This window comes from Sinohyriopsis cumingii, chromosome 11, assembly GCF_028554795.1.
Source record: "Sinohyriopsis cumingii isolate HCF-2022 chromosome 11, ASM2855479v2, whole genome shotgun sequence".
NCBI lineage: Eukaryota > Metazoa > Mollusca > Bivalvia > Unionida > Unionidae > Sinohyriopsis > Sinohyriopsis cumingii.
Window position 1 is genome coordinate 104,227,697 of NC_142971.1, and position 24,314 is coordinate 104,252,010.

At 34.3% G+C, this 24,314-nt stretch overlaps 1 protein-coding gene across 8 annotated transcripts in view; it reads right to left on the bottom strand.

Annotated features, from left to right (window-relative positions):
* The window catches only part of LOC149789196 (inositol 1,4,5-trisphosphate-gated calcium channel ITPR1-like), a 346,253-nt gene that overhangs the window by 285,452 nt on the left and 36,487 nt on the right, over positions 1-24,314 (bottom strand). For all 8 annotated transcript variants that reach the window (XM_089975354.1, XM_089975359.1, XM_089975357.1 and 5 more), the window contains exon 4: positions 726-812. In XM_089975354.1, coding sequence (XP_089831480.1) covers positions 726-812 — 87 coding nt within the window. The remainder of the gene's footprint in view (positions 1-725; positions 813-24,314) is intronic.

Sequence of the window (24,314 nt, forward strand, 5' to 3'; positions counted from 1 at the left end):
GCGCCTAGCTAGGCAGCTGTTAGTACCATTTTTGTAAGACTTTGGTATGACTCAGCCAGGGATCAAACCCAAGACCTCCTGCATCTGAGGCAGAGGCTCTAAACACTAGGCCACTGGAGCAGTTATGAACAAAGTAATTTGTTGATAAAAGCATCATGTAATGGCAACCCATCAAAAACAGCAAGGCTAACTGCATTCACAAGTTGTGTATGGATGGAAGGCCAGATGGAGAGATGGAGACAGTAGTATTAAAAAACACAACAGAAACTTTAAAGGCTCATCACTGTAAACCCCTACATTTGTACCCAAACCTTTCCTATTCCTATAATTATCCCCAAGCCCAACATTTACCCACTGGTCAAGATAAAAAAATCTCATCAAATAAATTATGTTTCATCCTGATATGATTGCATAAACAAAGTTTGATTACAAAATATTTGAAAATGTCACTGCATTGTAATTTTTTAATATTTGACCTTTTTGACCCTTCCTGGGATAAGACAGGAAGCAAAGATGACACTTTCATGAAGATAAGATGATAAATAATGCCCTTGAGCAAGTAGTTCTCTGAGAAAAAAGGGCCCCAGGGAGAATTAGATAGGCAAACAGTCAAACCTTCCAAGGAATTACCTAGACGTGTTCAGCCTATCCCATTTTTGGACAACTGCAGACGATATCACAATATAATTTTTCAAACCAAACATCTTTGTGATAAAATAGCAAACCTGGACAACAGATCCATATTTAACCTCCTTTCCCAGCTCTTTCTTGTTTTCTGCTGCATTTTGCTTTTTTTCCAGCTCTGCTGCATGCTGAAATATAAGATATACAAATCCATGTTAATCATTTAGGTTGGACGGTTTTCTAATGAATCTAAGTGAAGTTAAATTTTGTTCTGCACAAAAGTCAAATGTAAATAATTCATCTCATGCACAAAGTATTTCAATAGTTTTCAAATTGACATACTGCATAACAAATCTCATTAAATACATGCTGAAACAATGTGGTCTGTTTACATGAAATATTTTGATGCCATCAAGACCTGTGGAGGAGTCGATTTGTTTACCACAGCAGGATCTGCTTTCATATTCGGCTATATTCAGCCATAAAGTCGATGCCTTTGATTTCTTTGCAGTACTGTACTAAATATGGACTCTTCTAGAGCTCAGGATAAGCGTGTATGTATGTCATGTACCAAGACCAATCTTTTTCAGCATGTACTGAATGAATAGTGTTGCACAGTATGTCAATATGAATTATGTTAAAATCGTTTGTGCACAAACTAAATTTGTTAATTTTAGCTACATTTCAGGATGCAAAGGTGATAATTCAATGACAAGGTTATATACTCTATGGCTCAACTGGACTGCATTATAATGAGGGGATACTGTATTTTCAAGTAGGTCTGTCAAGGTGCAAAGATCCCTTTCTTTAACATTGTACATGCCAGTTATTAACGTGACCACTGCTTTAAGTGAAGCCCCTCTTTTACTGATGTAAATTTCAATATGGATTTATAATATGTCATGGAAAAGGAAGATGGATTAAGTATTGAAAACGATATGAAGCCCCATTATCATTGATAATCAATGGCCAAACACTACAATGTAAAGAAATACATTAATGAATGTGTATATATGGTTTAGTTAAACAGCATTACAATCCTGGTAATTAAATGCCAAGTAAAAGGTTGGAAAAATACAAAATTCATAAATTTGCTAAAATCTTTAGGAATATAAATCCTTTCAAATTGAGTTAAATGTAATATAACAAGATAAAAAATAATAGACAAAAATGTTAAAATTATTGAATAGGTACAGATATATATGAACATAAAATAAAAGGTAAATATAAGGTAATGTCCTTAAAACACAGCATCAAATGTTTTCATATTTAAACAGCTTTCTTTTACAAAGTGTGTGTCACTATGTGTGATTTGGATTTCTAACATAGCTTTAACAATTTTACAGTCATATTGCTACGACATCTGCAGTGTGGCAGTTTATAGTGATGTCTAGCACTGGGGCATTATGCCGCAGACATGTAGCATGATGTCCCACCCAGTCACATTATCCTAACACTAGGCTGGCCAGTCCTAACACTAACCTCTTAATGCTGAGTGCCAAGCAAGGCAGCTGTTAGTACCATTTTTGTAAGTCTTTGGTATGACTCAGCAAGGGGTTGGAACCCAGCCCTCCTGCATCAGAGGTGGATGCTCTAACCAATAAGCGACCAGAGCAGTTCTTTTACAAAGTCCTAGCTTCATTATCAAATTAGCAGAAAAAAAAAACTTCTGTTGCACTAGCTTGAAGTTGAAACAAAAGGCAGTCAATGGAGAATTAGGTGTTCCTATAAGCATTGGACACAATACCATCTATGCAACATGTCCTAAATACATAATGCAACTCTCCAATAATGGCTATGATGTTCTTAGGCTACATATTCATTCCACAGCTGGTCCAGGTCTATGATAAAGGACTAATTTTGTTGTATGGAAAACATTTTTCTTCTTCCAGCCTCAATAACTGTGACCCTTGACCTTTAGACCCAAAAATGAAAAGGATTCTTCCATACACCAAAATGCAAACCAACTGCCAAGTCTGTTAATGATAGATGCTGGAGAACTAGAGCCATTGTACAAAAATGAAACAGGGATCAGATATATAAGCAGAGGAAAAAAATGGATGGACATTTTAACATAACATGAACAAACCTAATGGTGGATGATTAAAGAGCAAACTAAATTACACAAGTAATTAGATGGCATTAAAAATTGTGATGTGCATATTTGTAAATGAATAGGTGAATCAACTCACACAGCAAGCATTATCAGCTCTATTAAAATCAGATCTAAAATTTCTGTGAATGAAAACTAGATGCAAGACATTAATAACAAATTGTATCAAAGTGAGCTTAAGAACCAACAGAAATGCTGGATAAATAGCTGCAGAGCATTCTACATGTAAATGTAAACTGGCTGTATGAACATTATTCAGCCATTTTCAGTCTCATCTTTTGTATGGAAATTGTCCAGCCAGTGTCCCTGGACATGATGGAAAATGTCCAACCATCTTCTATTGACAGTATGGAAAACTTCCAGCAAATTCCACCAATGAGTTATTTTCCAACAGTACATTTTGAGTGATTTTTCGTGACATGTGACAGGAAGTATGTAAAAAAAAAAACTCCAGAAGTTTTCCATTAACAGCATTTCCATGGAAAAATGCCTGGAACCTTCATGAAAAGCATTGAAATTGTACAGCCTGGAAATTTTACATATCACATTTCCAAGCTAACATAGCAATAATAATGTGAATTCATTTATTTGTTATGGTCATCAATTGTTGTGATTCTGTAAATAAAAAAACACATTTTCCTTGGTAAGGTCTCTCTCATTATAATGCTGTACATGATAAACCTCATTACCACAATTACACCCCAACTACCACATTATGAGGGAAAACAGTACATGTACTTATATTTGGCATTTATGGAGTTCTATTGCTAAAACAGATTATCATTTTTATTGCGTCTTTAAATTTGTGCTTTGCAGCAACTGTAAAATCCATGAGAACTTCTACCCACAATACAGTGAATTTACAGCAAAACCAAATATAACCAATTAAATAATAAAGATCCCTTATGGAAAGGGCAGTGTTAGTCTAGAGACTTTAAAACATTGAGTATATAAATGTGAAAATAATTTCTGACAATTCTTCTTTTTCTTCAAAGTCTATTATTCCCCTGGACTGAACAAACCAAAAGAAATTTCCTCATTTTAATTAGATCAGCTGGTAAAGAAAAGTGAGCTCTCTGTTTCCTGAAGATGTTAATGGATGGCTCATGATAAACCAGGAAATATTCATGAAATATTACAAGAATCCACTTTCCACAAGTGACACATGTTGTTTTGTTGTTGTAATATCAGAAAATTTTTGGACTTGAAAGTGACAATTGTTCTAAAAACAGGAAATTCTAGCAAACACTGGTGGCAACTGATACGCTTATTGATCTTTATCTCGGATGATTCTCAAGGAAATAAAAGAAAAGTGTGGGAGGAGAACAAGTATCTAAATGTTGATGGATCACTGGTGGTGTAATGATTAAACAAATAAAACAAATTTACTATATGGACAAAACGATCATAACTTTTAGTTGCCTCAAGAAATACGTCCCCATTTTCACTATAGGTTTCCAATTTTCCACTTCAAATTAAAATCATTCAATATCTTTCATTTTACTTACTTTCAAAGGGTAATATAAAACAGATATAACCTAAACATTTGGCTGTTGCCATGACTATGAATACATTTCTAAATTACACTGATAAACTTCTAATTATCTTTGGAAAACTTCTCTTTTTTTCAATATCATACATATTGCTTCATATCGTCATTGATAAACTTTGTCTTTAAGATTTTGTAAACTCTACAATAAACTCTTCGTGTCAAAATTTATCTGGCAAAAGCTCTGGAATTCTCTAGGAATACTTTTAACATTTTAAACTATCTTTCGTTTGATGCTGCACATTTTAATTTTCAACGATAAAATTTTCTCTCAAAATTTGGTAGACACTACTGAATAGAATAAAGTTATATTTTTAAATTACATACTTTTTTAATTATAAAATTATGTTTTCAAAAGTTTCCATGGTTTGTACAGTCCCAGAGAATCAATTTTCAGGGTCTGTTAAAAGAATTTACAAGGACTTCCAAACACTTTTTTTTCTTATGGCAATTTAACTTTCTTAGTATCAAGGTATGTTCCTTTGTTTATCAATATAAACAAGAAATAAAAAACATAACTAATTACAGAAGAGTGTCTTTATACCACCTGGTAACTACTTAATGTTGTGTGATAGATGAATCACCCAATTTTACCTATTTTACCAATTTATTAATTTGGAGAACAAATAAACAACAAAAACTCTGATTTTTTTTAAAAAATTAATTTTTTAGATAGATTAGATTAGATTAGATAGATAGATATATAGATAGATAGATAGATAGATAGATGGATAGATAGATATTCAGATTTACTGTTATTCACTCACATTTTCAGTACATGTAAGTTTTGGGAAAATTCATGGAGTTATTCATTCAATTCAAGGAATTTTCAAGGATAATGGCAACATTTTAAAAATTCAAAAAATGTTTCCAAGGCAACTTCTCAAATTCAAGGATTTTTGAAAAGTTGTACGAGTGTCATAAACACTTTGGTAGACATTATACTAGATGGGAGTCACAGTGGCTAGGTGGTTAGCATATCAGACCTGTGACAGCAAGGATGCAGTAGCGCATCCTAATACTGGATCAGCCTGTTTCAGCTATTGTGATGTGTCTTTGAACCAGGCACTTTACTCCAACTTCTTCAGCACTAAATAACCTACCTGTGCTGAGGCATCAAACCAATCTAAACCATATTGGCTAGAATCAAGTTCGTCTTTGACAGAAGTCAGGTTGTTAATTCTACATGGAATATCTTCAAATTTTCTCAAAATTGTTAATTTCTTCCATTGCTTTATTGTTCTTGTCTGTCAGCAGAAACTGCATCATTCTGACAAAATGCCCTGGATTTCTTCACAACACAATGAAAAATCACAATAGTTGTGTGTGTGTGTGTGTGTGTGTGTGTGTGTGTGTGTCTGTGTGTGTGATTTGGATTTTTAACAATTTTTCAGTCATATCGCTATGATACACTGGGGCATCCTGCCACAGACATGTAGCATGATGTTCCACCCAGTCACATTATCCTGACACCAGGCCAACCAGTCCTAACACTAACCTCTAGTCTTTGGTATGCCCCGGCCAGGGATCAAACCCACGACCTCCCGCTTCCAAGGTGGATGCTCTAACCACTAAGCCACCGGAACGGTCCATGATAGTTTAATTAAACATGCATTTTGTGTTTTGACTATGACAACTAAATATATATGTATCTAAAAGTCACAGAGTGTTCAAATATAATGAAACCAGAATCTTAGCAAAAGATGTAGCTTTTGATTTACATTTTAGTCTTACATTTTTAAGGAAACGAAAAGATTCATAAGCAATGGAAATTAATGCCTACACATGTACACATAAGTCTTGTCTTTTGACTCCTCTTACACCAATAGCGATGGAAACTTCATTATTTAAATGTTTCTACAAACTAGATTGATTACATGATATTAATTGGTGCAGAATGACTAACTTAATCACAGGCACAATACTGTCATAAACTTGCAAGAAAAAGAACAGAAATTACAAAACTAAGAAACATGTAAATAAGACATCAGGAGTCATGGTACCATGCAAAGTGGGTGACTAAGTACAGTGTACCATGCAAAGTGGGTGACTCAGAGTCACCTGAAAAACATAAACTTTGCCTTCTTCTGTTAGAAAAAAACAAAAATGATGTTGTCCTGTGATTTTTTTTTTTAGACACACAATGACTAAATGTACTTTATGACTTTTGAGATGCTCCCTCCCTGTGGTCAGTAAGTTCTGAGTGTTGTGTTGTAGCCGAAGGTGAAATGTATTTACATGTGTTATTGATACCAACTACGTTGACACACAAACTCTAGCCCTTCACAGACATTTGTTTTAATAGCAAACAGATCATAAAACCCTTCCCAAACAAAATATCACTACTCAATTTCCGTTAAGCCTACTGTACAGTACTATTTGATAATAAAAATAAACCAACTTCTGTTTCAAAATTTAAACATCAACATGTAAATAGTAGTTGTTTTTTTAAATAAATATAATCTGTGAAGAGCACTTTCTAATTGAATTTGTTAAATGAATATTGTAACTGCCATGTTTGCTTTATTTTCTTTATAAAATCAGTTTGAAACCATAAGTAAACCAGTAATGGTGGAAATCACTGTGTCTGTGAAATACCACTTTATTAGATTGTCTATTGTCGTAAATAATTGGGTAAATAAATCAGAGAAAAAATATAATTCAATAAAAGCAGAAGTCTAAATATTATGTGATAGAAGATTTAAGCTAAATATTTAATCATATAGGTAAGAAACACAGGAGACAATGCTATATTGTGGAGTTTGAACAAATGCTGTAAAGTCAACGTTGTTTACTGACATAATTCATTTTTGTGAAAATATGAAAAAGATAGTAAAGCAAATGCTATTTAATCAATGCATGTGTCATTACTACTTGTATGTAGGCAAATAACCATTAATTCTTAATCCTATCAATGGAATGCTGTAATGAAGCTAGAAAATGAGTGGCTATATTAAGAAAATCCCTCTTTCTAAAAATAGATGCACAATGGCACAATACGAGTTCTTGGATGTGCTGACTCAGTTCGAAAGAAGGGTCTAGTTCAGCCATATTTTGACTTAAATGCTTCATAGTGTTGTCTATGAATAGTTACAATAATGTTTTAATGGCAAGAATGAAATAATGACGAACAGTATTGTATGAAGTCACTTGTGCATTTGGTCCTAAATACATTGTTACTGGGGTTGTTTCAACTGAGTTCAGAAATCTTTTTGACTGCAATTTTATACAAAAGTGGTAGTTTATTAAGTATTTGTACTGTCTTGCAATTACCAGATTCTAATCTCATTACTCTTTTAAAGTCATGTTGCCAAAAATTCATTGTAGGTGTCTCAATCCAAACATACAAGTATGAATAAAATGGGTATGAATATAATAATTTGCATATACATGCATCACAAATTTTTCAACTGGAAAATAAAGTATTGCTTAAAACTAATATACAGATATTGTGTTTCTTGCTTTGGTCCCACTTATCCCTGTTTAGCTCTTCCTAATATTCAAGTCTAGCTAGACCACTGAGATATACCCCAAAGAATTGAAGAAAACAGCATGTACATCATTTGCAATGGTAAGCGTACATCTAAATCCTGTCCCAGATTTGACAAATTCTCCAACGTATCACTCTTATTTAACTGACAGGAAAACATTTATTAAGCAAACTATTACTTACAGATACTGCAATGATAAAACACAGCTAATGAAGATTCCTTGGGAAATTCCTTCAACTTAAGACCACAAACTCTAGGTACCTTGTATGCACACTTACGAATCAAGTTTAACTGCAAACTGCACAGACCCAGATCTGCCGTTTGCTAGGAGTGAGTAACCAGTAGAACAAACATCAGACCTGATCAACATATTAGGATGTATGATGTTTGCAGTTCGACTCAACTTTTAATTATTATGGATATTATTTTACTTAACTTAATAATTTGTATTACTTGAAACAATGGATATTATATTAATTTAAACTATTATATTCTGTTACTTGAAATTGTGTAGCATGTTACTCAAATTATAAATTTTACTTGACATTTTGTACATTTTATTGCTTACAGGAATGGAAATAAGATTAATTGAATCATGTGCATTATATTACTTGAAATTATGTACAATATTCTAAAACGAAAATTTTTAGCTGGTAAAGCCATTTATAGAAAATGAACAGGAATAGATACCTAATCCGAAGCAATAAATCATGACTAATTAGCTTTGCTTAGATTCCTTTGATGAAGATTTTGTGATAAGGTCAAAAGTTATGGAGTCATGATTTAATTTGCCACACAAATATATCTATTCTTGTTCATAAATTAAGTATGTTACCTTCTTGAAATTATGTATATTACTTGACGAACTTTTCCTTTTTATACTTCTTCAAACTGTCTGTACCATGATGCTTGAAATCATGTTTACAAGCGTAGAATAATCCACTCTATGGGAGCCCAGAAAAACTAAAAATGAATATTGGGCAAATATTTTTCCAATGTTAAAGTGAACTGGCCATATGAAAAATATTAGCAAAAGATGACCATGTTAAAAATTAGTCTGGAATTTGATACATTTTTCACCAGTAAACATTTGATTATTAAGCTGTCCCTTACAGCAGGGTTCCCAAATTTATTCCATAGCTGAGTGCTGGATGATTGATACAGTAAAGAATACACTCATCCACATGTGTTGGTTACTCATTAAGTAATCACAGTCCATACTGTCAAGCCCTTGAAGGGGACAAACATGCAAAACTAAAATTCGCGCAAACTTCATATATAATTTGCTATATGTATATGGTTCATTTTCTGAAAATTTGCTTTTTTTGTTCTTACTCGTTACAAAGAAATTAATGAAAAACCGATCATCTCTCCCGATCCATATTATATAGAACAATGCGCTTCCCTCCCCCTGTAAAAATAACGGGTGTGATGTCGTTTGAGACACTGTATACACACTGGCATTGTTGATAATGAATTATGGAGAACTCGCCCTGGGAGAACTCATCCCAGGTGTTAGAAGTCGCCCCACTGTGCCTGGCGAAGTCGTCCCAAGGATCATATATACTAATTCTGAGATGTAGCCACGTGGTTGTTAAGGCTTTATTTATTGTTGTTTGTCTTCAACTTAATAATTTATTAAATCTATAAAATCTGCAGCTTCTCAACTTTTCCATTTGATCAACTCCGCTTCTGTACTTAACGAAAAAGTGGTATCTATCCATTTTACTATGCTCTTCAAATCATTAAATGCATTTTAATTGGAAAAATAGAGTGGGTGTTAGCATGATGTGACATCTGCAGTTTTATAAATTAAAGGGCTCCAACCTAATAGCTAAAGTCATCCTGAGATGACTTTATGGCATGGACATCTATAACCCGAAATTGACTGAATTCTTGCTGACCATCAATAATCCAAAGGATTATAGTATCACCTCTCTAGCTGAACAATTTAATCTGATTTTTCATTGAGATTTGCTAACCACTGACGAATGATTCTTGAACTCAATAAAAAGCATCATTGACGCCTACTCAGGAAATCCAGTCGCTATTGAGTTCAACATCATGCTAATGCACAGAATTCAGACAGTTTCTGAAAGCTCACATGTACTACGCCCATCATTTAGTTTATTTCTTCTTTTTTGTCAGTGTTCGTAATTTTATTATTTCTCAATAAAACAATTTAAAAAAGAAGTTTAAAAAATATTTCACTACTAAATTGCCGATGCACAATAAATATGATTATGTTTTTTTATTATATATAACAATACCATGATCACGCATACTTACCGGATTTTGTTACTTCAAATGCATATTTGAACTGCTCAACATACTTGGGACATACTGAGAAGATCATCTTTAAAACAAATTTAAATGTCACATTTAAATCCTGGACTAAACTGAATAACATTTCACATGTTAAGAATCAGTTTGGAAGTTTGGAGAATCAGCCAGATATATGGGCCGAATCAGTCAGTGATTTGTACCGAATCAGCCATGTCCAAGTTTGAGAGTAATTACCACAACCCCTTAAAGAAACAAGACTTGTGAATGGACATCAAAGTCAACACACAACCATATGGCAATGGTATCTTTCATCTCTGGCATGCCACACTAATTGCCTATGATCTGTACTATTCTTTTTCATTCACCAATTGAAGCAATAGGCAAGATGTCATTACTGTTTCTGTTGGATAACTTTACCTCAAGGAATATGGCAAGTTCAAAGAATCAAATCAATCAAAATTGTTGTTGCATATTACATGTACATTCATTTGGATTAAAAATAAACAAACAATAATGATGTAAACTTGTATAAACGTGCAATATGGACAAGTTTCAGGTCAGAGGTGGCCAACTACTACAAAACTGAAAAACAATACATTCTCCAACTAAGGAAATTGTTCCATATCTTTTTTTTGTTGATCACACTGAGATTAAGAGTGTAACTTGCTAAAGACTTTCCATTACCAGGCTCACGTTGAGTTGCAAGTATTGTGAGTAATCACAACTGTCTGTGAGAAAAGTTGTTGAATAAATGTTTGATGAGAGCAATCTTGATGGCAACTGTGGTAATTTACCAGGAAACCAGAAAAATACAGGTGGTGTGATAGAGATATCATTATTATTTGGCAAATAATAATGAAGACATCTGTATTGTACTGTCTGCTTCTCAGCCCTATTTGTAATAAGGTAAAGTACTCTAAGAACAAATCAGTATCCATAAAAACAAACACAGCAGGCTGGCAGAACAAACACTTGTAACCAGTTCTATACAGAAATTCTCTCGTGATTGATTCCCACCCATAGTAACTTCCTTCTTATCAGATACGGTAATAACAAGTAAACTCCACAGTTGTCTGTATCTGAAAGGATTGATGCTGTTAGCCATTTATGTTCTCAGTAGGCTACCTGCAAATATGATCTGAGGTCAGCAATAATCATAAACATAATGGTATTACAAATGCCTAACTACATGATAATGTGTGTGCAGAGATAGGTAACATTTATTCTTCTAGCTCCAGGGTTGAAAGCAAATTACAATCTAAATATTTCCTGCCTTTTCTGATGTGAGACTGAGGTCAGCTGATCCAAAAATAAATCATCTTGAAAACCAACTTATGCCCTTTAATTTTAACTCTTAAAAACTACATTTGCAAAGTTAAACATTCATTTTAAATGAAATATAAATAATAAATGTATGTACAGTTTGAAATAAATTCATATTTAATTGGGAAAATACAGACATATTTCTGCACTGGGAATGGGGCTCATATTCTGCCACCCCCTTAGGAAAATACATGAGCAGTCCAACCTGTCCAAAGAAGCCACCTCTGAGACCCAGTAGTGGCACAAACATCCACTATCTGGCAGTACAGGAAATATTCTAAAATGTTCACTTTGACCACTATCACATTCAGATGATTGTTGCTGTTGTTTTGGGGCTTAACACCATTTCTTGGCACAAGATAGGCTAGATATGGCAGCCAGTATCACTGGTGGAGGAAAAACCTGGGGAAAACCCCAGTACGAACCACCAATCCACAAGAAGCTACTTGCAGCTTTCTCACATATCCACACTGGCTGAGCCTGAGACTCGAAACCCACACAGACAAAGGTGAGATGGCAGTGATCAGTAAAGGCGAATGCTTTAAACCACTCGGCCACTATGTTTAGAACAAGCAACAGGGGTAGATCCAGAAGAAGGCAAGGACCCCAAAATGTTTCTTTTTTAGTTTCATGGTTTTACAGTACATCCTGGAAATCATTAAAATGCGCAGGGGTTACATCCAAAAAAAACCTTGCCTATTTATTGACATCTGCCTGTAAGCAATATTTCAAATCTGCCCCTGAGTTTTGAGGCACTTATAGATTTTTTAAGATCACCATCCTGAGAGCCATTTGGCAACTGGAGGAGCAGCATTTTATAGCAACAGCTACCTACTGCAAGACTGAAGTGTTGTGTTTTTTTTTCAAAAACAAGTATCAGTACATGTATGACCATCCCTTCAAGAAAAGCAGCTTTCATGAGATGTTTACAATGGCCACATGAATGAAATGCTCTCCTCACTTTCTCCCTTGTCATGTGGTAAACAAGCCACATGCATCTTCCAGGTTTGCCCTCAAAAAACAGTGCTATGTACTCAAGAGTAATTCAGTGCATGCCAAAATAAAACCCTTTCTTATATCTACTATATCAAAAATTTTAAATCACCCCTTTTTGAAGAAATTGTTAATTTTACATCCATGAAAATATCCCTCTGTGTGTGTGTGTGTGTGTGTGTGTGTGTGTGTGTGAAATTGTAATGGATCCTACATAACATTTGTTTCCAAAATAAGTATGACAATTAAAAATCTGAAACTTATTTTAAAAAAGCATTAAAAGGAGGCATACAAATTTGTAACAAAAACAAAACAATTAAATGTACAAGAAAATGGTTCTAAATTAGCTGCTGGTTCAGATTTTGTTACATAATTATCCTTTCCTTACATCCCCTATTCTTATGTGATTGTGTGCTTCACCTGGGGAATTAGACAAGTTGGAATGTTTTTCCTTTTACAGATTTAAAAATATGAATATATCAAGTTCTATATCCTGAATGGCTGAGTGAGTTTGAATTTGAAAAGTGCTGTCTAGTCATTTGACCATGTATGACTATGTCAGTAATTGTATGCATGAAATAATGAAATTGGGTACTACAATATTTCCATACTAGTTTTCTCTCTAGCTATTTATTTATAAAAATGAGTTCTCTTTCTTCAGGAAAAGTTGTATAGAATTTCACCCTACAACAATATACTGCTCCACTATTTTAAATTTTGAAATGAAAATTTCTACTTTTCTAAAGGTCCATGATATGAACAATTTACAGCAAGTAATTCAGATTACATGACACAAGAACTTGATTACTTTAAAGAATCAAGAAAACTTAGTACAAAAGCATAATTATTTAACTGTCAACATAATGCTTAGACAACTGTCACAAATATAGTCCATGCAGCAAAATCAGCCCACTACACTACTAAGATCATGAAAGTTCCAGCTGCAAAGAGCTCTTCGAGATTACAAACAAGCTAATGTCAAGGAACAAATTAACACCACTTCCAACTACCTTCTCTAAAGTCAACCTTCCAGACATGTTTGGAAATCTCTTCCATGACAAAGTACAAACTATTAGAGATAAACTTGACACCACAATTTCAATTGACTCGTCGTCACCATAAAGTTGGGATACAGAATCTGAGCTGCAACCATTAGCAGCATTTGAACCTGTCTCTATGGATTTCGTACGTACAATTGTGATGAAGAGTGCACCAAAGTCATGTGAACTTGATCCAATTCCAACATCACTGCTGCTTGAGTGCTTAGATCCAGTATTGCCTTCACTAACTGATGTTATTAATACCTCTCTCTTATCCTGGGAATTCCCATCATTTTTCAAAATTGCCATTGTAAAGCCTCTGCTGAAGAAACCAACACTAGACCATAATGATTTAAAGAACTACCACCCAGTTTATAATCTCCCATTCATATCAAAAATCTTAGAAAAGGTTGTTCTATCCCAGCTTGTATCTCATCTAAATTCAAACAGTCTTTTTATCAATGTACAATCTGCATATTGCCCTTGCCACAGTACTGAAACTACTCTTCTAAAAGTAGTTAATGACATTCTCTCTGCGTTGGATAGCGGAAAGATGACAGTCCTCACCCTCCTTGATTTGTCTGCAGTATTTTACACACTAGACCATAATACATTACTTCACTGTCTCCAGCATGCATTTGGCATTCATGATACAGCCATAGTGTGGTTCAAGTCCTACTTGGTCAACATGACACAAATTGTATCTGCAAATGGAATACACTCCAGCCCAGTTGATCTATGTTGTGGTGTTCCACAGGGGTCTGTTCTTGGACCTGTTTTCTTCATTCAGTACACTCAGTCACTTTCAAGTGTCAGAGATCATCATCCAGTGTCTCACCAATTGTACGCTGATGACACCCAAATATACAAATCTAGCCACCCAACTGAAGTTGATGCTACCATCCAAGGTGTAGAGAGGTGCATTTCTGATGTGAAATCATGGATGACATGTAACAAGCTGCAGATGAATGATGATAAAACTGAGGCCATTCTGATCACAAGACAAAGACTTTCTCATTCACATCCTTTACCTCAAACAATAAATATCAGCAGCACCAACATTAAATTCACACAATCAGTATGAAACCTAGGTGTTACTCTGGACAGTACTCTCACATTGCACCAACATGTCATGAACATATGCAAGGCAGCATATCTTGAGCTGAGAAGCATCAGCTCAATTTGCAAAAATCTTTCAGTTGATGCCACTAAAACACTTGTGTGTTCATTAGTACTTTTAAGACTGGACTATTGTAACTCAATTCTGTCTGGTTCATCTCAATATCTGCTCCAGAAACTTCAAAACACAGCTGCTCAGATCATACTTAGAGTACCATGATCAGAACACACATACCCACTGCTCTGTACCCTACACTGGCTATCAATTCAATCCAGAATGAAACACAAAATTTCTTCTCTGTGCTACGTTTCACTGTCGGATTCTGACAATCGTATACTCATTATTCCCACTATGAAAACAAAGTCATATGGACAGCGTTCTTTTGCATACCAGGGCCCAGCAACGTGGAATGAACTGCCCACTGAACTTAGACACAAAGACACAGTGATCACATTCAAGAGGGCTCTCAAAACTCACTTATTTCGACTGCAAGAACAAACTTAAAGACCTAATAATGTTTCCTACCTTAAATATTCTTAGCATGTTTTTTAATGTTTTCTAATTTCATGATGTTTGGTTTTGTAATATCATTCTATGCTTTTTATCTTATAGGTGTTGTCTAATGTTGTAAAGCGCATAGAGCTTCTAAAGATTAGGCGCTATACAAAGTCATTATTATTATTATTATCTATTCCAATTATTTTATAACAAGTGTAGCAAGCATGTTGTGTGCAACCTACATGCAGATTAATAAAGAAATATCCCAATCAATTAACTGTTGACACAAAAATTCAGAGTTAAAGTAAAAACATGTGAAGAGAAAAAAATGAGGAAAAATAAAGAAAAGGAGAAAAGAAGTATATATATGTGTGCAGGCCGACATATCGCAAGGCAGGAAAACATGGGGGTGGTATCCCCTGTGTCCAAAATTAACACATTAACCCCTAGCAATGATTTTATGGGGCAGGAGGTAGCATGCCTACTGCTGAGCTCTGTAGCATCAAAGGTCATACATGATACACTAAAGTGGGTGGTATTATAGAAAGGCAGACAGATGTAACTCTACAATGATACCAAATAATCTGGAATATCTAGTTGCACTACAAAATACAGATAGAAAAACCTCATTTTTTGGACCCGAATTTTTTTTTTACCCAAAATTCGACCGTGGTGGGAATCTGATTTTGTGTCTGGATTTTAGACTTTTTGGTCTCAGCTCTAAGGCAAACCGGTATGAACTGCAAACAGACAGATAAGCCTTTGCAAAAAGTAGGATAAGATGGGCATTTGGAATAAAGAGTCGTCTAGATACAAAAATAATGGGTCTGTTAAGCAAAATAAAATAAAAAAGAACTCCAACTTCTACCTGTCTGCTTATGCACGAGCCAAATAGCCAATGAAAAACGATGTTTCTAACACAACTAGGCGGTATGTTATTGAAAGATGACCGGGGATTTGGTGTTTTCGAGTCTATTCAGAAATATCTTTCAGAATATGTTGCCTACATCTAACAGTGATGAACTTAAATAATAAAATATTCTAAACCGAATATGTTGGAGTTTGTTTGCAAATACATAAATAGAAAATTGAGTTCAGACTATTTATATCGGGTACTCTTGAATTATTTTCATGTAGAAAGGCAAGTTTATAAAATAAAAAACATGGGGCCATATCAAAGTTGACAAGACCTACAAGAAAAAAATCTAACTGGCAATGTGAGCTGTATCACATTAAATACTTGCCATCATGTGATTCAGTCCAAATTAGATTTTTACAGTTTAAAATTTAAGAAATGATTAGTCATCAATTGTGCATACTACTGTCATCAAGTTACAAATTGGATTTGGGCAATTTTCTTTTGGATAATTAATTTTCAAGAAGAAATCAAGAGTTACTGCCCTTCTGTTACCAACAGTCAATCCTAAGTACTACACAAATGTTTTCGCTCATTCTGGGTTTGAAGATAAACAGAACTACCTGATATACTGTATTCATTCATTTATCAGTCTAAACTCAGAATGAAATTTACCCAAGACCCCAAATGTAATTATATTTTAGATGACTTGAGTTCATACTGATTTAATACAGCCTGGCAGAAGATGGTGGGTGGGTGAGCAGGTAAAGTGTGAAAAAATACCAAGGTACACAAAAGGGGGTGCTCACCAGTTATTATTTACTTCTGAGAGAGTGACGTATGTCAGGTTAAGTTGTTTGCATTTAAAACATGCACAATGGGGAGAATGGTGGCATACCTCTATGCTACATTAATGTAATGTGGATGATATTTCTTCGGATATTGTACTTTTGGAAATTTTATATGATTTAAACACACTGCTAACTAAAATAAATGATCCCTTGTGCTAAAAAAAACAGCCTGAATTAGTCTAAAGTACACTATCCATAGCAGCTAATAAAATAGGGAAAATGAATTTTGCCAGACTAGACAATACCAGCTTCTGAAAGTGCAATGAATGAATTACCAAATATATAAAATGTATAAAAATGTTATCAGCTCTTTTTTATACAATTTACCTCTGAAATTCAGGAAGTGAAAATGACCAAGTGGAGCTAGCACTTTTTTGAAAGGTGCACATCTGGAGTAAGGCCAAGCTGTATACTCTATAACCCATATTAAATATACCAAAATAAAGGGATTTAAGGGTTCTTTGAATTATACCTAAGATATACAAGGTCTTTTTTAAATAGCCAGTATAACCAGTGAGGAAAGCCAGGGAAATTCTTTTTCTTTAAAATCCTAACCTGTGCAAAATACGAAACTGTAGAGTGCCACCAAAAAAGAAAGAAAACATATCTGAATACATTCCTCAAATATTCAAATAAGATAATTTTATACTCCTTTCAGCTGTACAACAGTGCATGATAAACTGAGTCTAACCTACACAAAACTTAACCAAGCTGGTTGCATATGGGACAGACAACAGTGTTTGAGATACATGTATATGGATGCACACATATGGCCATGTACCCAAATTGTTAAAGCTGGTACAGATGTACACAACACTGAAAAAATGAGAAAGAAATCAGGAAATTAAGAAAATTTATATCAGGAAAAAAGAAAATATATATCCACTAAACCAATCATCCTTCCCGTTCAAAATTTAAGTGTGTGTGTGTGTGTGTGTGTGTGTGTGTGTTTGTGTCAGACATACGAGGGGTAAATTGACAATGGTGCAAAGAAACTAAACACAAAAGCCATGAGAAATTCTTGACTCCAACATGTTTGAAAGACAGTATGAAATCTACAATAAAGAGATCAAATATAGAAGAACAAACAAGAGTCCCTCTTCTTTTTAAATGTTGAGTGTTGAAACCATCTCTCAGATATTCAACAGTAACAAAATCTTTAAATTAGCTGCTGTGGTGCACAATATTTTCTAGATACGACTTTCCATCCACGTGCAGAAGCAATAACAAGCTTATCTAAATGACTGCTGTGGTGCCATTATTAGACATCAGATCAGCACCATTTTCACTTAAGACCAACTGGACATCATAAGAAGACTTCTGGTGAAAACCCCATCAATGTGACTTTCTATTCAAGTAGAGAGGTGATAAGATTTTTAATACAGATGCCATGGTGTCTTGGATGTCAGATAGCAATATTTTTTCCAGTGAAAATCCCATGCTGATGACCATCCCTGTAGGAAAAGTAGCAGTAACAAGATTTTCACAATGGCTGCCATGGTGGCCATATTGGATTTCAGATCAGCAGCATTTTCATTTTGGACCAACTAGATATCAGACGTCTTTAGTGAAAACCCCAATGTTGATATGACCATCCATTTATGAGAATTAGCCATATGATATTCATGATATCTTCTGTTGTGGCCATACTGGATGTCAGATCAGCACCATATTGACTTTGGAACAACTAATAATAATAATAATAATAATGATGATGATGATGATGACTTTATTTAAAGAGGGTAACAATTAGCTAAAGAACTAATCTACCAAGAGGTCCTCAAACTAAATATTATAAGAAGCTTTTTAGTGAAAACCCCTTGCTGATATGATCATCCATTCAGAAGGAGCATCAACAATATTTTCAAGGATTGTCGTACTGGATGTCTGAGCAGCATGATTTTCATTTAGGACCAACTACGCCATGGGTTGAATGTGTGTCAAGTTTAATGGCAATCCTCAAAGTAGTTTAGGAGAAATGTGCAAACAGATGGAGGGATGAAGGACACATTATATATATATTATATAAACTCGTCTGGTCTATAAAACCAGTAGTAAATGTAATAATAACTGAAAGGCTGTCTTAAAATGGGTTAACTACATGTCTATTTTTTGCTATCATCTGTCCAACAAAGTTGTATAATAAATATAAAAATAGATAGATATTGTACCCATCACACAGAGAATCCATATATATATATATATATATATATATATATATATATATATATATATATATATATATATATATATGAGATCTTGTTTAAGGTCAAAACACTGGGAAACTGTCTTTTCCCCATGGAATTTCCCAGCACACACAAACACATACACATCAATACCTTAACAGCATTCCTAGTCTTATGAAAGACTGCAGTTGGCATTCATAATTGATGAATGTGTGTATGTGCACTGTATTGGCACAGGATTTGCCTGCTACTTCGCATGATTTAAGTAAATCTACTGAACAAATTTTTGCCTTCTATATACAGAATTTTCCAGCTGAAAAGAACCATATAGACTGATCCAAACCTTCTTGCTTCAGATGCTATTTAGCTGTTTTCCAACAACAACAACAAACTCAACTATTTCAAAAGCACTTATATCCTCTAATAATCTAAATTTTAAATAATTTATATCAATATTTTATTATACAAACAAAAACAAATTCAAGTTTGAAGAGTTACACAAATGTGCAAGTTTCATTTATGAGAAAACAAAACTAATCAAACATTAAAATTACAAGCCAAGGTCAATGAATGGTGACAATGCCCATTTTTACAATTATTCCTTATGTTAAGCTGCACTGAAGGGAAATCAATCTGCACTTGAATGAAATTAATAAGGACATTGGTATAATTGGAAAACAAAAATCTATTCTGGAAAACTCTTTTGTGGAATTTTTCCAGTAATTCACTCCTCATAATGCAGTACTGTATTTCAAATAATTAACTACATGCTTGTTCTGCAAGACAAAAGTGAATACAGAAATATGAAAGAAATATAACAATGCAACTTCAATCATGACTAAAATCCATACTTTGTATTATTCATCTTCAGCAAAAAAATATGTAAATATCCAAATACCCCTATGTACCATGTTTATGATAAAACCATTTATTCTAAGAAAGAAAGGAGAAAGTGCATCATCCTCACCTGCACACCATGCTATGATGTACACAGCCACCCAGTCCAATAAATCAACCACACAAATCTGTGTTGATACTGATGGACGATATGTGGGTCTGATGTAACCTGTTCATTAATATGTGCAATTCTGCTGCATGCAAATCATTCTGGAACAAACCCACATACACTTTAGACACATACCAGTAATTGGTCATAGCCATATCAAGCGCAAAATTCAAAATAGCCACAGGACAGATGGTTGTGCTATTCCATTTCGATTTACAAGTCACCTAACATATGATTTGCTCAGGAAATATAATCTACATGTCACCAAAAGAACCCTTCAGCCAATGGTAGCTGCACAGCCACGAGAAATACAGGTAAGTGTATAACATGTACACCGATGTGTGCAGCCAAATATGGATACAGATAATTGCAGCTTTTAATAAATAGGTGATATCAGCCCCTCACCCAAAAATCAATATCATCACAGGTGAAGGGCTGATTTATCGACCCAACACCCACCTATCATACACAAGTTTGGTTTGGTCTGTTCACACTGTATAGCACAGCAACAATTTCAAGGTTGAATCATGTTGAGGCCAGAAGAATAAAGTGCCTTGCCCAAGAACAAGCCACCAAAGAGCTGATCTAATTTGGTTTTATGGTGTGAATCAAATCTGTAACCTTCCGGTCACAAGTAATGCCTTAACTGCCTTACCCACTCAACTACTGCAGCTACTCATTGTATGTCACTTGCAAAACATCATATAATGTTTAACTTAAAATTTAAATACAGAATCTTAACATTTATTATGAGAACAATGCTATGCTTACATATAGAATATTGATGAATTTATACCTATACAGAGCTCATTTTTGACTGTGCCACTGACTGGTTATTTTGTTTTGTTTTTATCTCTGGTGCAAATAAGTTATCTCTATGGTGTCCATAGGGCACATAAATCAGACCAACAAAACTAAAGATTACAGATTGTACCACAAGCTGCTTACTGAATTAAACATGCCACCTGACAACTTTGTTCTATTTCTGGACAAAACACATCCATTAACTAATGCAGAAAATGCAAGGGTATTTTCATTTCAATTTAAAAACACTGACAGAGAGGATTAATACTGCTAAGAGCTATGTAAAGCATGTCACTTTTGGAAGTACAATATTTTAGCCAATTTGGTAATTAAATTTGACACAATAAAATATTTTTTGCCCCAAATGATATGTCAGGATTATGTACCAGGTTACTAATGAAAACTATGTTGTTAATGTCCTGAAAAAGGCTGTAATTACAAAAATATTATGTTTGTATTGATTTAAAAAAAGATCAACATTTTATTTGATCTCCATTACAATACTAATCAGCTAATGACTGCCTGGTTTATGTCATCCCAGAGCAATACTAATGACTGCTGGACTGCCTGGTTGATATCATTTCCACAGCAATACAAAGGATTACTGGACTTCCTTGTTGACATGTCATTTCCATTACAATATTAATGACAGCCTGGGTGACATGTCATTTCCATTGCAATATTAATGACTGTCTGGGTGACATGTCGTTTCCACTGCAATATTAATCACTGCCTGGTTGACATTAATTTCCATTGCAATATTAATGAATGCCTGGGTAATATGTCATTTCCATTGCAATATTAATGACTGCCTACGTGACATGTCATTTCCATTGCAATAAATGTGTGCCTATACCTATGGATCGCTGACCAATAATGTCACTCTAATTTACAAACACACTGGCAGCTTGACAGAGATTTAGGCCTAATCTTTGTCACCAATTCAACTGACACTACATATCATATTCAAATCATTAACATTTTCCAACCATTTTGTATGAATTTTTCCAGAGAGCACTCAAAAAATTAAATTAACTCTTATTCACAACAGGTATGTGTCAACATAAAATACTTTAATTTTATATACTGTATTATGCTAAAGAGTAGGGTGTGATTATACTAATGAGTAGGGTGTGGTTATGCTAATAAGTAAGGTGTGGTTATGCTAATGAGTAGGGTGTGGTTATGCTAATAAGTAGGGTGTTAGGCCAAACAAATGTGTTTCTGCTCAGTCGACTCTCCCTGTTTTTTGTAACCAACCCTAGCACTTTTTACACCCAGGGTTACAAAAAAAATATATATTTTTACAAAATTTCCCCAAACTGATTTATCCATCGCACTGAGCTGGTTTAGACCAGTACGTTGACATGCTTAGCACCTTATGCATACAAATCATTATAATATATATAATGTTTTCAAAAAAAACCTACCTACCTACCCTAATTTTAAAACCAGTGCAATAAAAAAACGTGTTTTTGCCTTATGCTAATTAGTAGGGTGAGTTTATGTCAGCCCTGGTGATGGTCAATTTAATTCGAAGTGATAATTTTATTTCCTGCATTATGACACATTGTTAACAACACCTTAGATGTATTACTAAAGTCAATTTTAAGCACTTTTAAGTTTGGTTCTGAATGATTTTACACATGATATTCAAAAATTAAAACAATGCAAACACTCTTCTATCCCCCTTCTTAAATACATGTATCACACGATTTATACAGTTTGTGATGCCACTGCTTGAGAAGTAATTTTGATGACTGCTGCCTTTCTCTTGTTTCTTACATCATGTTTAATTTCTTCTCATATATGCAAGTCTGGAATTTTGATTATATGCTGTTGGATATTTGACTGGGATTGTCTTTTTAGTGGTACTATATATACTTATAATCATTTTTGTCCAAAGTGAAACTCAAAGGGACTCGTGCTTCATTGTCCTAAAAGAATTCCAGGAATTCAAGAAAAGACCCTTTTCTCCTTTTAACAGCTGAGAGTTTATCTCCTGATGAAATCAGCCACTGTGGCAGCTATATCTGATGTAAGATCAGCATCATTTTCATTTAGGACAATCTAGATACCATCAAGACTTTAACCATTGAATACAAGTCAAGATTTTCATTATGTTCATTGTGACAACATCTGAGGTTACAATGACACTTTTTTAGGAAGATCAGCAATAACGCGATTGCAATGATTGCTGTCAATATGGTCACTCTAGATATCAGATGGGCACTATATTCATTCAGTACCTAATAGTCATCATAAGTCTTCCTGTGAAAAAAAAAAAACATGCTGATACAACTTTCCATATAGGATAATATTTGTTGGAAGGTGACTGGTGGTCATACTGGAAATCAGATTGATACAATTCTTATTTAATATGAACAAGAGACCATAATATGTCCTCCAGTGAAACCCTATACTTACAGAAACTTCCATTCATCTGAGGTACTTGAAGCAATGACAAGATTTTAAAGATGGCAATGGTGGCGATATACAGTTTTGCATTTTCCATAGGGTTAAGATTTTAAAGAAAAAGAATTTCCCTGGCTTTCCTCACTGGTTATACTGGCTATTTAAAAAAGACCTTGTATATCTTAGGTATAATTAAAAGAACCTTTAATTCCCTTTATTTTGATGTATGATTGATGGGTGTACTATGGGTTATAGAGTATACAGCTTAGCCTTACTTCAAATGTGAACCTTTCAAAAAAGCGCTAGCTTTACTTGGTCATTTTCACTTCCTGAACTTCAGAGGTAAATTGTATAAAAAAGAGCTGATAACTTTTTTTTACATTTTACATATTTGGTAATTCATTCATTGCACTTTTAGAAGCTGGTATTGTCTAGTCTGGCAAAATTCATTTTCCCTATTTTAATAGCTGCTATGTATAGTGTACTTTAGACTAATTCAGGCTGATTTTTTAACACAAGGGAGCAGTCATTTTAGTTAGCAGTGTGCTTAAATCATGTAAAATTTCCAAAAGTACAATATCCAAAGAAATATCATCCACATTACATTACTGTAGCATAAAGGTATGCCAACATTCTCTCCATTGTGCATGTTTTAAATGCAAACTACTTCACCTTACATACGTCACTCTCTCTAAAGTATATATTAATTGGTGAGCACCCCCTGTTGTGGTGGCAATATTGGGTGTCAGATCACCATTTTCATTTTGAACTAACTAGATATCATAAGTAGTCTTTTACCGAAAACCCCATATTGATATGAACATCATTTAAGTGGTGTAGCAATAAAAAGATTTCAAGATGGCCACTGTGGTGACCATAGTTCATGTCCAGAGAGCAGCTGAGTTTCATCAAGGCACAACAGAACACTCTTCTGATTAAAATTGCTTGTCAATACAACTTGGCATTCAAGAGGAGCAGTTATAACAAATTTTCAAGAAAGCTGCCATGTCTGCTACATGTACATGTATTATGGATGTCAAACTGGCACTATGTTCATTTAGGACCCACTAGACATCAAAAGGTTTTTAGTATTAATCCCATTTTGGTATGACCATCAATCACAAGATTTTCAAGATGGACACTGTAGCAGCTATACTCA